The 16,548-nt window shown below is 38.2% G+C and overlaps 1 protein-coding gene across 1 annotated transcript in view; it reads right to left on the bottom strand.

Annotated features, from left to right (window-relative positions):
- The window catches only part of txnrd2 (thioredoxin reductase 2), a 35,503-nt gene that overhangs the window by 16,819 nt on the left and 2,136 nt on the right, over positions 1-16,548 (bottom strand). Inside the window, exons 6-11 of the mRNA XM_015383042.1 lie at positions 15,368-15,446; positions 13,027-13,089; positions 12,844-12,914; positions 6,506-6,525; positions 5,390-5,481; positions 5,132-5,306 (exon numbers count right to left, since the gene is read on the bottom strand). Coding sequence (XP_015238528.1) covers positions 5,132-5,306; positions 5,390-5,481; positions 6,506-6,525; positions 12,844-12,914; positions 13,027-13,089; positions 15,368-15,446 — 500 coding nt within the window. The remainder of the gene's footprint in view (positions 1-5,131; positions 5,307-5,389; positions 5,482-6,505; positions 6,526-12,843; positions 12,915-13,026; positions 13,090-15,367; positions 15,447-16,548) is intronic.

Genomic DNA, 16,548 nt, shown 5'->3' with positions numbered 1-16,548 from the left:
TAAACATTTGAAAACTAAGAAATGTATGTCAAAAATATATGCTGGAGGTAAAACGATACAATGGACCTGAAAGAAAAGGAATATGTAAACAGAAAGGATGCAAACACGGATTCAAAGTCTGTTTTATTCATGTTTTTTAACCCTTCTCCTGGAAAATCCTCTTTTCAAAGGAAAGCTACCATTGTTATTTTTCCACTATGACTGTTCTACATACTAAGAAAGAGACGCAGAATTAAGTGAAAGGAAATTGTACGGCCAAACATGTTAGCGAGATGAAGTAAAGCAGAATTAGTCAGGGATGTTCTAGAAGTGGAGCTTTAGCCCATATCGTTTCATTGTGACTGACTGCGTTCTGGACAGAGTCCCAGGAGGCCATTTGAGAAGCTTTAGGAACTTCCACATAAACCTAATCTTTTGAGGAAGTTGCCGCTTGTATGAAAGCAGAGAGGCAAAAACTCTTTAAAAATAAGGAAATGTTTTTAATGACATCCTTTGAAAGAGTAGAGGGCAGCGGGGGAGGAGACTAATAAGTCCACCATCATTACGCAGACAGGAAGCTTAAAATGTTCTGTTTCCTGCCGTGTTTGTGTGGCCACACCTGCACGAGGGAGCGGCCATGAGGTCAGGAAGGAGCAGGGGAAAGGTGGAGGGAGCGCAGCCACTGAGAAGGATGTGGTAGACAGTGCTGATACTGTCCCCTGCTCCCCTCTGGCCTTTAATAACTCCGCAGAGGACCGGGACCCCTGCCTGGCTCCTCCATGGAGGCCACAGCGAAGGGAAGTGGCCTTGTGCTCATAACTCCTGCATGTGCAGATCAAAGGGGCCGCATTGTTGCCGGTTCTCACTGAACCGTATGGGAACCAAACCTCGCCTTTACATACATGTTGCCGTCACAAGGTCTGAGAGTTTCATCGAGACAGAGGAAGCTGGGATGACAAATTCTGTTCAGTCAAAGGGAAGATGTGGAAAGTGAACCTTTACCAGTGTAAATAAAAAATGTTAAATTAACTGAAATTGGTTATTAAACAAGGATATATTCAGCTTAACCGAGTGGAAGCAACAATTCTGACTTTTTATAACTAGCGAACCAACTATACCCACCAATGTGCTGCATTACAGACTAGGGAGGACTGAATTAACTCGTTCCAGCAACAGTGAGGTGTTTCTAGAACAGATCAGTAGGAACAGAACGGGAAGCTGACCATGATGACCAAAATAGTTTACCTTCTTCCTTCTAATAAAAAGTTAAAGTTAATTGATGATGCTGAATTCAGAAATAATGGAAATATTGAGTTTGGTCACAGTTCTTTTTGTTCTCATTGTGTAAATACCTTAATATTCAGCAAGTTAGAAGTTTGTCAGATCAAAAGTACCATTTGAATTGACAAACTTTAAAAAGGAATTGATCTTTTTGAATTGAAATTTTTTTTTTTTTTTTGTCTTCGGATCCTTAATGAATTTTCATAACCTGCAAATAGAAATCATCAGAACGAACAAGGGGCGGTTCTAAACAGTTGCCAAAAGGGGCCAGTGCCCCTGCAGAACAGGCCCTGGCCCATTTATTGAAAACATATTTATGTATTTTTAATTGGTAAGTGAGAGAATTTAGAAATAATATATATGTCACGTAATGCATGATAAAGATAAAACAACAACTCTATTATCATATTTATTAATATAATATTTATTAATATTAAAGAGCATCTTATCTGATTATCCTTTTAGAAGGACAAAAAATACTCTGCCCTTTATCAAATTATCTAGATCAGTCATTGCAGTTTAATACTAAATCTACTTCTTATGATGACAGTGGCCAACAGAAGAGACCCTGACTGATTGTCTAATAGACCAATTTGATATTTAGCCCTTACAATTTACGCCAACACTGATTTATAATTTACAGTAAGCATTCATTTCTATGATCACATTTTTTATCTGTTAGATCAGGGTCTGCAACATTGGCTTTGTGGCTCACTAAATATACCAAACAATGTGCTCTTGCCCTGTTTTTGTCTATTCCTGTATGTTTAGTATTATTTTCCTCTGTGCCCCTATGAAAAAAAAATAAAAAAAACACTGACCCCACTGGTAAATTTAGTCTATTCAATTCAGTTTCAATTCAGTTTATTTCTATAGTACCAATTTACAACACATGTCATCTCAAGGCACTTTACAGTCCACCAGATCCTACAGTCAAACTGATTCAAAGTTTTCTATCAAAGGAAAACCAGTTGATTGCATCAACTCATTGACTAATACAATCCCTCACACTAAGCATGCTTGTAGCGACAGTAGAGAGGAAAAACTCCCTTTTAACAGGAAGAACCTCCAGCAGAACCAGACTCAGTGTGAGCGGCCATCTGCCGAGGCCGACTGGCAATGAACAGAAATAGGTGTGAAATTAATGTATATAATGTGATTAACTCAGTGAATTTAGTTACAATTCATAAATAAGCATTATTAACTTTTCCAATTTATGATATCAGCTGTGTGAAATAATTGTTGTGAAATAATGATCTACTGCTTATAGTGCAGAGCTGTAACTCGGGATGGGTGACATAAATGCAACTCATCACTTAAACATGAACTGATCCAGAGAGAAGAGATTGACCGTTCATCTCAACATCAGGCTAACTGATCCCTGATATGTGTTCCAAATATTTTTGGCTATATTCTTAGAGTCAATGTTAGTTTTTCTTCCTCTATTTAAGTGATAAAAATGATACAGTGATAACAAATCTTACACAACTCATAATAAAAATTTAAAAAATCAATAATTAAAACAACATATGGACAGTTTATAGCAAATAGAGGGAGCAGCAATACATGTGCTTCACATGTTGTCAATGAGCTAATAATTTGGCTTATGGATGAGCGGAGCGTCCGTTATCAATGTAATTTAAAAAAATTCCAATGATGGCCAAAAAATGTCAGACAGCCATGTATCGGTCTATCTCTACCAGAGAGCTTGTAATAGTGTTGTGCGAGTCTAAACTCTTCAAGCAGAAACAAATTCAACTGGTAACAGCAGGTCAAAGTTTTACACCATCTATAGACAGAAAGATGTCTAATGACTCCAACAACTGTTGATTTTTTTTTTATATTTCTAGTAGCTGCCACAAAAGAAACATTATTTATGGATCCTGGAAGTATGCGGTTCTGCAGCATTTCACAGAAATCCTTGTGTTTCTCTCTGCTGAAACCCAATGTGGGATGTAGCCACAACCGGGAAGAAGAACCATCTCAGTAGCCTGTAGAATCGTAGCTCCTTTCACACATACTGAGCAAGGATTCCCATCAACCATCCCTTCCAGCCTGCTATAAAATAAAGCCTTACAGTCAGGTTTTCTCGGAAATAGGTTCAATAAAAAAATAGACCGACTGACAGATGTTCCTTCCATTGTGAATCATTCGGCTGATGGAAAAGAAGAAATAACAGAAAACTAACAGATGAGAGAGGAAGATGGCTGCAGGCACAGCGGGCAATGACAGATGCAAGGCCGGTTTCCGCGGCGCTGGCACGGGCAGGAAGAAGAACAAAGAGGGGAACGCGGTGACCCACGCCTGGGTGCATCCTGCTCCGTCCTGCCCTGCTCCAACCGGGGAGCCGGCAGTAAGCGACCAACACTTCCCCTGCCTATTCCCATCACTCAGGCTTTATTACTTTGTTTTCAGGCTTGATTCAACCAGTACCTGCTAACACAGCAATTTTTTAAAAGGGATGACAAAGAACCTATTGGAAAGGACCACAGAGTCACTCCAATCTTCTATTTCAGAGGTACCTGGCAGACTTCTCCACATTTAATGGAGATTTTATTTAATGAAACTGCACAAAGCGAGGTGTATTTATATGGCTGAAGAAAAATTTATGTTTTTCTTATGGTTGTTAGCAGAAATCTGACACCTCTGCATTCGTAATCAGCCCTCTTTAATCCAATACCTATAAATTAAATCTAGATGAACCAACTTTTAATGTTTCTAAAAGCAAACAGACTCACTTTTTTTCCAACTAAGTGGAGAACAGCTGTTCGGTGAAGGTCTGATTTTCAGAAAAGACCACAATTAATATGAAATGAGAATTTGTGTCTTTATGAAGGAGTCACAGAAAGAAAACTGTCCTGTTTAAAGCTGGTAGAGAAACAGATGAGGCAGCGGGAGCTCAGATCAGGTGATGAAAACCAAATTGTTTGAACTTCAGGGAAACATTTTGTGTGGCCTCAGACTAACAGAATCCCCTAACTGAAACATGGTGGTGGAAGCATCATGCCTTGGGGACGCTTTTCTTTAGCAGGAAGAGCTGAATGGAAGTGAAGGGAATATGGATGGAGGTGAACAGAGGGAACTCCTGGAAGATGCTAGACTGGGGCAGAACCACATATTTCTACAGGACAAAAATGCTAAACAGTCAGAGCCACAAAGAAACAGGGGTGAAACAATTAATTGATTATTTATATCATTTGATAATCGAATAATTACCGAGAGTAATTGTACATAAACTCTAAAACCTGCCATTTGCAGAGAGAATAACCTTCCTGCAGCAGTAATTAAGAACAAACTCCACAAAATATAAACTTTTTCAGTTGAAGATAAAAAATCTTCATGCCTTAATGAGCGTAATGGACTGGATTAATTTAATTAGGAGATATAAAGTTGTGTGTGTTGCCAGCATACTTATGTTAAGAGATTATATTGTTTTTAATCTGTGGTCCGAGAATGAACCCCTGAGGAACCCCACAATCAATTTGACTCTGCCAAGATGTATAAATTTATTTAAATACGCAATGAAAGTTTTGTTTTTTATATCCCAAATGTTCATTCAGGAAGAATTATTTTACAGAAAGGGTTTCTCTAGATTATTAAAAATAATCTTTATAGATTAATTCATTAGAAAAATAACTGACAGGCGCAGAACTACAAGGATTTGATTAGGAACTTTCCACATACATTATTGGTCTAATCAAAGCCACATCGCAGAGGCCCCCAAAGATCAAATTCTCATGTTTAAAAATTATTATTAACTTTGTCAGTGCTGGGCATGTAGATTGTCAGGGAACAATTCAGTGTTTTTAATATAAAAACTTAGTTTCCCACTTTAAAATAGAAGCCTAACACCAAAAGAAGAAGAACTCACCCACTGCCCATAACACAGAGTCATAGGTGTCTTTGTGCTCGCTGCCGGTCTCTGTGTCCTTCCATGTCACCTGCAGGGCCCCTGAGGAGAGCTTATCCACGCTTTTCGGCAAAGATCTCCAAATAAATTTGGTACCATAAGCCTCCATATAATCTGTTACAAGACCTGCCATTTGCTGTGAAAAAAAAACAAAAAAACAGTATAAACCAAACAAAAACATCACTTAACATCTTCGGATAGTGTAGACTTGAGACATACCTGATCGAAACCACGAAGGGCGATGCTACGAACCATCACAGTGGCGTCCAGGCCGATGCCTGTTAGGAAGCCGGCACACTCCAGGGCAACATCTGCATTAAGCCAGGCTAAGGATATCAGCAGAGTCTTTGGTTTTGATTTGAAAATAAATTTTTAAAATGATCACATTTAAATATACTGGGAGAAATTAGAACATGTTTGCTTTTGCATAGACAAGATCAACCAATCAGTTCCAGGAACCCTAATCCCGACCTTAACCTGTTATGTATACAGTTGTAACAAAAGGCACATTTAGGCCTGTTTAAAGTTTGCCAGCAAACATCTAGAACCTCAGAGGGAAGCTCTAAACAAGCGCTGTGGTTAGTTTGGGTCCAGAAGAGGCTCCAGCCAACAGAGAAGATTCAGAGTTTCTAAACAGAGAGAATCAAAGTCCTAAAAAAAAACCCAGCCGAAATATTGGTCCATCTCTAGTTTCTATATTACTCATTTTATGTGATTAATATTAGTCTTCATTTAATCTCTACTGCTTATTTTGATCTTCAGTTGGTGAAATAATAATGACACAGAGAACCAAAGTCCTACCATAATTTTTCTCCATGGGGTTGTAACCATGAAACATAGAAATTAATAGAATTTTCTTTGTTCAATTTTTGATATAGCTGTAGTGGGTTCAGAGATTGGCGGGTGCAAAAACATAATCAAAAGAAGGAACCCGCAAAAAAACTCTGGGTGCATTCAGCAGTAATGCATCGTAATCATAAATGTCATGCATTGGTGCTCTATCCATTGGCTATCTATTGTCTGTGTTCAATTTGTTACTAAATGTGTTTACCGTATGTTGTCCAAAATTGTTCAGTATTTATCATTTAATCCTTTTATCATGTGAATAGAGTCAAAAAAGCACCATTAGCTCTAAGAATCAGCCAAATAATATCAGAAGTATGTATCAGAGCTTAAAAGGATTAATTGGTATCAGCCTTAATAACAATAGATCTATTAGTAGTTAAGATTAATAATTTGTTGTAGTAATCCTTGTATTTATTTTATCTTAATGACACTATGATCAACATTTCTGTTGAAGACTGGCAGCGTGACCCAGGGGCAGAGGAAGGATACAGCTGGCTCCAACCACCAGTCTGAAACACAAAAACAGAGTTATTAGAAAGAACACAAACACAACAAGATACATTTCAGCCCTCCTTGGTGCACTTTAGCCAAATAAAACAACATTAACCCCAACTTGCATCTGTCTTCATCCAAATCCTGGAGTTAGAGAAGTGATGAATTAACAAGGCGTCCTAAACCTAAAGGTGTGAAGGACATGTTAGACAGCCAAACCTACAGGCTGACGTGTGTGGTCTGGGTGAATCACTCCTATAATCCAGCAGAATCATCTGCGGTGCTCAGGAAGCCTAATTTGGAGCATTTTAGCCTGATCCCTGCAGATGACATGTGTCATGTTTAGGGCTTAAATCCTCACATAAGCCTGCTGAGTGAAGTCCGTCACCTGCATGGGTTTTCTCACTTTGCTCTTAAGAACCAAACCAGACTCCCCTTTCCTTTCTGGCCCTGTCCATGTTAACTCCAGCCACTGAAAGCTCTGACCCCGGCTTTCTCCATGTCTGCTTCACTTAGCATGGACTGAGAAGAGGCTAAACAAAAGGACCAGACAAAGAGCTTTGATTTTCTGTCATCGCAGAGAAAAGTCTCACTCAACCAGCTCTTTTTTTAGTTTCTCAGACCAGTACATCTGCAACACACACCTCTCTGCTAGAATTTATAGTCTATAGAGGGATGTGAAGATATTTATTCAGGAATTCGTTAAAAATCTGTATGTTTGCAGCCAATTAAAGGGAGGCAGTCAGGATAGGATCGTCCAAAAGTGGAGACACTGTAAAACTGTCTGGGTTTGCAGAGTGACTGATCCTCGCTGAGGACGGATGAGTCCCAGCTCTGGTCAACCTTGGGAAGCTTTTCAAACAGCCCCGTCACTGATAAGCTCTGCAATATGAGATTCTAATGTATCCATCAGCAAAGAAGGGCGACATTGTTGCTTTAGCCTGAGGCTAGCCCAAGGTCAAACTGCTTTTTATTCCACTGATGAAACGTTTTTCATTTTTTCCCCTATTTTTGGTGTGAAATTAGCATAGATGGAGTGTAAAACGCAAGGAAACCAAACTAAAACATGACACAAAGTTTGTTTTTTATTTTCTTGTCTTCTCAATCAATGTTTATTGTCAGAAATTATCCATAAAAATATTCGTCCTTGATTGACTGGACAAGGGAAGAAAATAGGATTTAAAAACAAGATATATAAAAATAAATAAACAAAATTATTTTTCTAATTATTGTACGCATTAAACCAACCAATCAAAATATTGTCTAACAGCTGAGTTTAAAATGTAAAATGAGGTCTAGAGAGAAATAGTTTGACACTTTAATGCGGATAAAGCAGGTTTTCAGTTTTGTTCTGGATTTAAAAAGATCTGGAGCAAAAACCTGGTGTGCCTTTTTTTAATGTCCTATTATAGAAAACAACTAGGATCAGTTAACATCTAATTCTGCCATTCAGAATTATTTACTTTAGTTTTTTTCTTTTTCAGAATTTCACATTTTACTTTTTTTCATAGCACTGTGATTTATTTATTTATTTAAAAGGGACAGCAAGTATTAATGAACAGCAGGAGCTGTAAATACACTTGGATTTAGCACAAGGCTAGTTTCCATCCATAGTCCCGTAGGATAGGGGCAGCAGGAAAAACCAGAAACATATGGTACCATATGTAACATTTGTAACAAGAAATATGGCCCAAAGATAAAATGCATGCATGTAACAAGGACAAAAGACACAAAAAAATCAGATATGACACAACAGACAGTAAAAGGGACTGGACTTTGGATATTGAGGTAAAGAATGCTAAATTGCTTTGCTACTAAGGTGTATTGCAGAGGTCATGGATTGGCGGACCGCGGTCCGGATCCGGAGCCAACCTGATTTATAACATTTATAAACCGCATCATGTCCGATGGCAATGTCTAATTTCACTTGTGCCGCTTCTGTTAATATGGTAAAGCCCTCGGAGCAAACCTGTGGAAAGCCAGGTGATGGGAAAGAAGGAGAAGACGATGAGAAAAAGTGAAGGAAATTGTGGACTGCTGGAAGAAATTAGGTGAACTGGTGACAGAAAAGTGAAATGTTGTGCTTAGAGATGACCCTGCACATTTTGATTATGTTTGACTCAACCTGCTGCTGTGAAGCAGGATTCTCCACCATGAACATAATCAAAAATAAATATTGATCCAGGCTCAAAATCAGCACCTTGATATGTGCTTTAGAATGGCTTTGTCTCCATTCAAACCCAGGTTTAAAGCCTTGCAGGGCAGCCTAAACCACACTGCTCTCATTAAGCTATAAAAAAGAAAGGAAAAAAAAACACGATCAGTTCAGGTGTTTAATAAAATATGTGGAGCAGGAACTTGTCTATATACCAAACTAAACGATTGTTGTTTTCTACTTAAAAAAAAAAAAAATTCAATTTATAACATGGATGCATAAACACCTCGTTTAATTTCAGTGTTAAATTCTGTTTAAAGTGACAGATTATTATTAAAAATATCTCTGGACCTTTACTGTTATTGATTTTCTTTATTCAGACCCCACTGATTTTTTATTGGTTACCCCTGGTTTATTGTATTAAATGAGGTAGTTACTGCTAAGTGCTTTGTGCCAGATTCTACACTTTAAAGTGTCTAACGTAAACTTTAGTGATTACAAATCTGGTTACCAATTAGCCATTGCTTAAGTTGTTTCTTCAATGAAACAAAGGTGGTGACATAGGTTACCTATGTGAAGTGCCATTCAACACCCCTTGGTTTAAATTTTTGAAGATCCTCTTGTGTTTTTGCTTACATACACGTATCAAAATAAACTTTCAAATAGGATTTATAACTAATAAAGTAAAACAATTGTTGTTTTTCTCTGTTTTTATTATAAATAACAATAATCCCTTCAAAAATACATAACATTTTTCTTCCTTTTTAAGCCTTTGTTACAATGCTGTCATATTCATCACAATGATAACCGTTTAAATGACCCCATCTACTCTTCTGATGTGCAAAGATGCGTTACATGTAGGCATTTTAAACCAAGCTGGCAGATTCTGAGACATTTGTTGCCTTCTTTAAGAACCGCTAAATATTTTAGGAATAAATATTTTTGAAATATTTATTTTCATCAAACCACATGGTCTACGGTTAGACCACTTCCTCTTGGCACACGCTTTGGGTTTTCTCATGATGATAGAAGCCAATTCTGGACTTCAGCCCCAAGGCTGAATCTGTCACTAAACTGTGAGTGTGTGAGAGCGCTTGAGGGATCATTAGACATCCATCGCTCACCTGTAACCTCCCACACCCACCCTGCCTGCAGAAACAACTCCTTGGACCTCACCTGCGTGGATGATGGTTTGACAGCCCAAAACAGCTACAGCTTCTCTTCGTGTTTAAGATTCTTTATAGAGGGATGTGCGGCTGAAACCCTGCTGAGGCCACCTCCGCCTGCAGGGAGGTAGGGCACCCCCCCAACCTCCAAACCTTTACATCAAAAGCACTTCCTTTGCTCAAGTGGTATAAAAATGTCTCCCCTGAGGTAAAGCTGGAGGTACAGTGATGCTTAAAGAGTTTTCTATGATTTATAAGTAATACAGTGTCTGTTAAAAGTACCTCTATAGAGTTTTGGCTCATTCATCTTTACAAAACAACTCAACCTAAGTCAGATAAGATGGAGAGTCTCTGAACAGTGATTTTAATGTCTTCCAATAGTTTCTCAGTAAGATTTAGGAGTGACTTTATCCAGTTACAACCCGTTTGGTTTTAGTTTGCACCTAAATTAGGACATTTCCAAAGAGCATGGTCTATTAAAGCGACATCTTATACCCCACATGGTTTTAAGTTGATGCATTTTAAAAAGTAATACTCCTATTTTTTTGGTGATAGACATCTCAATACTCAGTTGCATAACAAACCATAGCAAGTAATGTTTAAAAAAGCTTTTCCTTACCAGGAATAATAAATGCTGCTGTCTAGATTCCACTCTTTGGGCTTATATCAGAGCAGCATGTGTGATTTATAACATGTGTTGTTCGTTTTGTGTGAACTGTGAGCTACAGAATAGCCAGATTAACTTTGCAGTTTGTCGTAATATCCAGCTAATATAGAGCTGAAAACAAGCAAGTTTTCTATTTTTAAATTTCTGACTTCTTGGCTGAATAAAAATGATAGATTACATCCCAACATGGGCATTGCTAGATGGGGACCAACGGGGGCCTTTGTCTCTGTTGAACTAGTCCTTCCCTTCTGCTGAACACAACGTTTAATTATCATTCAGTTTTGTATGATGATTTGCACTGGAACATAAACTTCTTCTTTTTTTTAATCAGTGGATAAAAATTATTTTTTATAGTTTTACTTTATTATAAATTTAGGTCAGCGGCCTGCAAACTGCAGCTCCAGATTTGCAAGTGGCTCACTTATATATTGAATGATTCATTATTGCCCTGTTTAGGTCTTAGTGTGTTTTATTCTTTAGCCCATTAAAAATAATGATAAACTTGGTAAACTTTGGTCTAAAACCACCTCTGCACCCCAATGAGGAGATACTCTTTGGAAGATACAGTTTGGTGTTATTTTTACAAACAGATTGCTGGAACCAACAACCTTGGAGCATTGTGAAGGCAAATGTTTTCATATATAATTATCATGATAACAGGTGATATCATTTGATTGATATGATATTTTCATGAGGAAAAAAAAAAAAAAGAAAAATATTTCCACAACCCTGGTAGAGGTGCGTTTAAATTTAGGGTAACATTAAACATTTAAAAACGTCAATATAGCGCGGTATAGACAGGGTGGATTATTCTATCACATGGAGATGCTCAGATCTGAACCATTTGACAGGTAACCTCGCCTACAAGCTAAATTCTTGCAGTCTGCTTTAATTATACGAGTCAGACTTAAACAGATTGGCCAATCACCTTACGGTTTAAGGCAGGAGGACATGTAGCTGCTAGCGTCACATTTGCAGTACAATCAAGAGTTAACAAAAAACAACAACAAACAGAGGATAGAGTTGCAGCAAGGATGAAGATCAATGCAAGTGAGTAGGTGATAACTATTCCACACAACAGTGACAAAGGACAAGCTTTCAAGTTCATGAAAAGAAAGAAATCTTGGAGTGAAACTTCTACATGCTTGTGGTTAGAGCATCGAGAGACCTAAATAAAACCACAATCAAAATATTGGGTGGAAAAATAAAAAGAATCACATCTGTTTTGTCAGAATCCATGATTTCATCTTTAAAAGTAGGACAAAAGTGTAGCATCATAAGTTTCTATTTGCTGTTTTTTCCTTTGTTACCCTCCAAACTGTCGCGTCGATTCGCCCGAATTAGTTCGAAAGGTTCTGCTAAACGTCCCTCCTTCCCTCGAACAGATTCGATGGGATCAGTCCCAGATTAATAACGTGTAGAGCTAAAACTGAGAGCGACACCTCATCAGTCTGACTCATCATCATTTGTCTGCAGCTCAGGCACCATCCAGGCTTGTCCTCCTTTTAGATTAGCGGAATCATCTTTGATGAGCTTTCCAGCCATTGCTCTGGTCAAACATCCCCACAGCATAAGTCTGCCTCCACCGTGTTTAACCAAAGTTGAAATTTTTAATGTGTTGTGCAGCGTTTTGCTTTATGAATATTCTGCATTTAGACCAAATTAATTGTCCTGAAACTCTTCAATAACAACCAGATCTTTATGTCATAAAACAAAACTATTTTATGCTTTTTTTCCCCCTTTATCCTCATGGTTCTTTTAGCTCCATAACAAACCTCTGATTACTTCCTTTAAGTGTTTTTAGGAAAGCACTTGTCACAGACGGTGCATCGGAATAAATCAATCATTTGCTGCTTCCTTGTCTCCAGGTGCAGACAAATTAGACGTACAAAGAGCATAAATATGAAAATACTCATTTCCTTTTATCTCTCATCACGTTGCAAACAACCTCCGCAGCCCAGGTATACCTCTACCACGAGTCGGCGTGCGTGTGACGTGCCAAGAGGAAACGTCAGGGAAGGCCCAATTAACCGGGTGATGACAGCAGCTAAATGGCTGGATTAAAGGGCTCGTTCTATAAAGGTCAGGATGCACGCTGCTAATCTGAATCATGAGGCGAAGACAGGCTGACAGGAAGGCAGAACAACAAACTGCACGTCCCCTGATGAATGATTGTGGCTGTATGATAGTGGGATGTGCAGAGTCAGCGAGCAAAGCGGTGCTGAGGGTAGAAGGTAGGACTCCAAGTCTTAGGGTCGGATGTTCCGTTTTCCACCGTGCTCCAAACGCTCCTTACAGTAAGTCAAAGAGTTTACTGCAACACAAGCATGAAAGAAAGCATGCTCACGTTTTTCCAGGAGAACTCTTGAGCCAGAAAATGTCATCGCTGGTGATGCCGTGCTCCACTGCTCCAGGGATCTGCAGCAATAAATCAGAACAAACCAAACTAATAAACACAACAAAATAAAATATAGATATAATATAGAAAAAAATAAAAGAGAGGAGTTTTTTGGTAAAAAATTTTATTTACTTGTGTGGGGTACTTGGGTCGTCCACCTGTGGCGATCACTATGTTCTTGGCGGTCAGGATTGTCTGCAGGAAAGGAGAGGGAAATGTGATGTAATGGCTTTTGTTCATATTCAAAAACAGCAAGGAAATGTGGAATGAAACAGAGTGGTCTCTGCAGAGTTCTCTGTGAAGGTGATGACAGACGCTGTGAAATCAGCCAAACAACGCAGACAGGAGGCAAAGTATCCTGGGAGCTTTGCTTCCAACTTTAAAAGAAATGAACAATGTCGACCGTTTAGTAATCTAGACAGGAGTAGTGAGGAATACCGGTCTTTTAGCTCTGCTGTGAAAGATGACGGGTTTTTTTAGGAACATCAGAAATGTAAAATTTACAGAGTATTGGGCCACAGTAATACCTCCACTCTAATACCGTCCTCATGAAGATGTTTTCTATTTAAAACTTTTAAAAGGAGCCAAGAAAACAGACGACTCTCAGAGCAAAGAATCTGATTCCTCTTAACTTCAGTGCTCAGCTTCTTGTGGCCTTAAGGAACAACGAAATGTTAAAAAAAGTCTCCAATAAAAACAGATAACGTTAAATATTGGGTTTTTTTGTCAATTCAAAGATAAATCGGACATTAGATTATCTGGTTGCAACTACAGTACAAATCACAAATCACAGTACAGATCTACAACCTTACATGGTGCTGTTACACTCCTCACCAGTTGGTGACACTAATGCACCTAAAAGTTGTTTGCCAACCACCTTTATCAGTGGAAGAAGATGAAAAAAGAACCATTGAATATCCATCAACGGCTGAGTTTGATTTTAGGGGCTTTTTCCTCTAAAGGCCAAATTTGTTGACCGATTATGTCGTAGCGCGGCGCCGAGGCCTGTAAGGATTGGAAGACTCCTCGTTAGGCGGCCGACAAATGCAGCCTTCTTTTTGCCCACTTTAAAGGACAGGTCCGGTGTATCTGACGTAGGCTTGGGTATCCCATGATTCATGCGAGTCCAAGGAGGAAAAAGGGAAATGGTGCCGAACAGATGGTGAATATTGGAAGTGCAGTTTAATATAATACAAGCATATGAATAGTTCCATCTGAAATTAATAAAAATAGTTGTTAAACGGTTATTGAGTCAGATGTGTGGCGGGTAATTTGTTTATTGAAATGTTTTTATCTGTCCCTGTGCACATAATTTTGTCTGACATTCAAGCACAGATTTCAACATATCTGCAGTGTGGGGACAATAATCTGATATTCTTGACGATACTGCTACTGAAGCTTCTCAACAATGTTATTAGCACATAAAACATTAGTGAGATGCTTGGCACTCATTCTCTGCCTGCTTTGTGTGTAAAAAAAATCTAAGTTGCTAGGCAACAGAGTGTACAGGAGGTGAAAGCTGGAGAAGGCTGGACCTATTTTCCATAACCAAATCTCTTCCGGCCTCCTTACTTTCACGGATTTCAGAGGTTAAAGCCTTTGAATTTGAACACACCCATTTTATTCCTGCTTTGAAAACATTTCAGCAAAGACATAAGTATAATTTCCTCCTCTTATTATTTAATAGCAGTTGGCAAACAACCTTCAGGAGCATTACTGCCACCACCTGGTAAGGAGTAGAACACCTTCACTGGGATTTGTAAACTTGTTATTTGCACTCATGTTTTTGTAGAACTGTAAATTCTAAACTTGTATTCCCACAGATGAAATATCAAAATAAAAAACACTACTAAACTTAAAATAAAACTAAACATTAAAAGCTACCAGAAAACAAGAACCAGTCGCTCAATTGGTGTTTCCGGTCCAAAATGGACACAGATTTTAACAAAAAAAAAAAATCCAGGACTTTAGATGATTTAGTTTAGTATGTGAACGGTGAACTCTATAAAATGTTTGCATAGGGTCAAAGTTGGGTTTGGGTTTTACACAAAAAAACAGAGTTGAGTTCAGTGAAAAGTGGTAATATTTATTTAGCATTTGGTATGTGAATACTTAGGATTATTTTTAGGAAATCAGTTTGAGAAAATCTAATAAATCTTCTGTGTTAATAGTTGGCGTCATATGAATTTTTTTTTTTTTTTAGATGAATCCAGATCAGGTAATGGCTTACGGAAAATTGCAATTCTTTGTTTTTAGACAAGCTTGATGAATCAAGGTTGTCCAAAACGTTCAAGGAAGGTTTAGATGCAGCATCCACTGGATTACGTGCTAATAGAAATGATCATGTTCTCAGTGGGAGCTGATGCAGCCTCCAGAATCTGCATTCCTCTGCAGAAATGCTGATCTGTTTAGGTTGGGTCAATAAATTTGAACCCAAGTTCTTTTTCAAGACTCTTATTTAAAAACAGCACACCTCCTTTCCTGCTTTGCTTAGACCTCTCACTGTGTGTTCATCCAGCAGGCTGCCTTTGACGTTCAGATATTTCACTTTCCTGCAAAACACAGAACATGTCATAAGTGCTCCATTACACCATGATGGAAAATTCAGACACACAAAAGCCTACCAACAGTGTTTGCCTGAATAATCCCTTTATTTTATCTCATTTTTGTTATGAGAAGAAAAACGATGCACAAGAATCCTCAATCTCATTGGACTGGAGAGGTTATTTCCAGCAGCCACTCTATTAACACGTGGCTTTTGCTGCTGAGCAGTCCTGCAGCTGTGTGTGGAAAGCCTAAAGCAAACCCAAAGAAAACCGAATCACAGTTCCTTGAAAAGCATTGACGCAAATTAACCTGGAGCTCCTAAAGAGTGAAGTGATGTTGGAGGCATGAAAGACATCAAATCCATTGAACAATGCTTGCAAACTGCTGATTCTGAACAATAAAAGCGCCGACAACAACTCCTCTTGACGGTGGACGCTGTGAAGACACCTTAACTCTAACCAGGATTAGTGATGCATTAACAAATAAAATGAAGAAGAATATTGATGAAAGGAGATTTACTAAAGGAAACTGTGTTTTCTACAAGTGAAGGCCGGTCTGTCTTTTCTGGCAAAAACAGGAAGAATGAATACATTTTCATTAGTGTTTTTTTTTTCTTTTCAGCTCCTGGAATCATCCCCTTGAAACATGTTGAACCAAGGATGTCGACATCCTTATGCAAACCTCAAAAGTCCAGGCCATGAAATAAATTCTCAAAGGAAAACACCTGGAGGCTTCTGTCCCAGCAGTACCTGTTGGGGAATCACTAATTACCAATATATCATAGAGACAGATATACCTCAATCTGGCAAAATATCCTAGAGCTATATGTTGGATTTCTTTTTGTAAAGCCATTGTCCTTTGGCTTTTTTTAATAAAAAAAAAAAAAGATACAAATATAAAATTCAAAAGCTGATCTCATATCTTTCTGAAAAAAAGATCTTCTATCTTACTCTTTTCCTTTCTTGTTTTACAAACATCTTCACCTCTTTCAGGATCTCAGTTGAGATGTTTGATTATTACAAAGTCAACTCCAGTCCAGTATTAGCAGCAAATTATTATTCTATGGCACTTAAAATGTGTATCCCAATTGAAAATGCAAAAAAAGTA

Source organism: Cyprinodon variegatus, unplaced genomic scaffold, assembly GCF_000732505.1.
Source record: "Cyprinodon variegatus isolate N-32 unplaced genomic scaffold, C_variegatus-1.0 Scaffold273, whole genome shotgun sequence".
NCBI classification, from domain to species: Eukaryota; Metazoa; Chordata; class Actinopteri; order Cyprinodontiformes; family Cyprinodontidae; genus Cyprinodon; species Cyprinodon variegatus.
The sequence above is the reverse complement of the archived record's forward strand: the minus strand, read 5'-3'. Positions and strand labels throughout refer to the sequence as shown.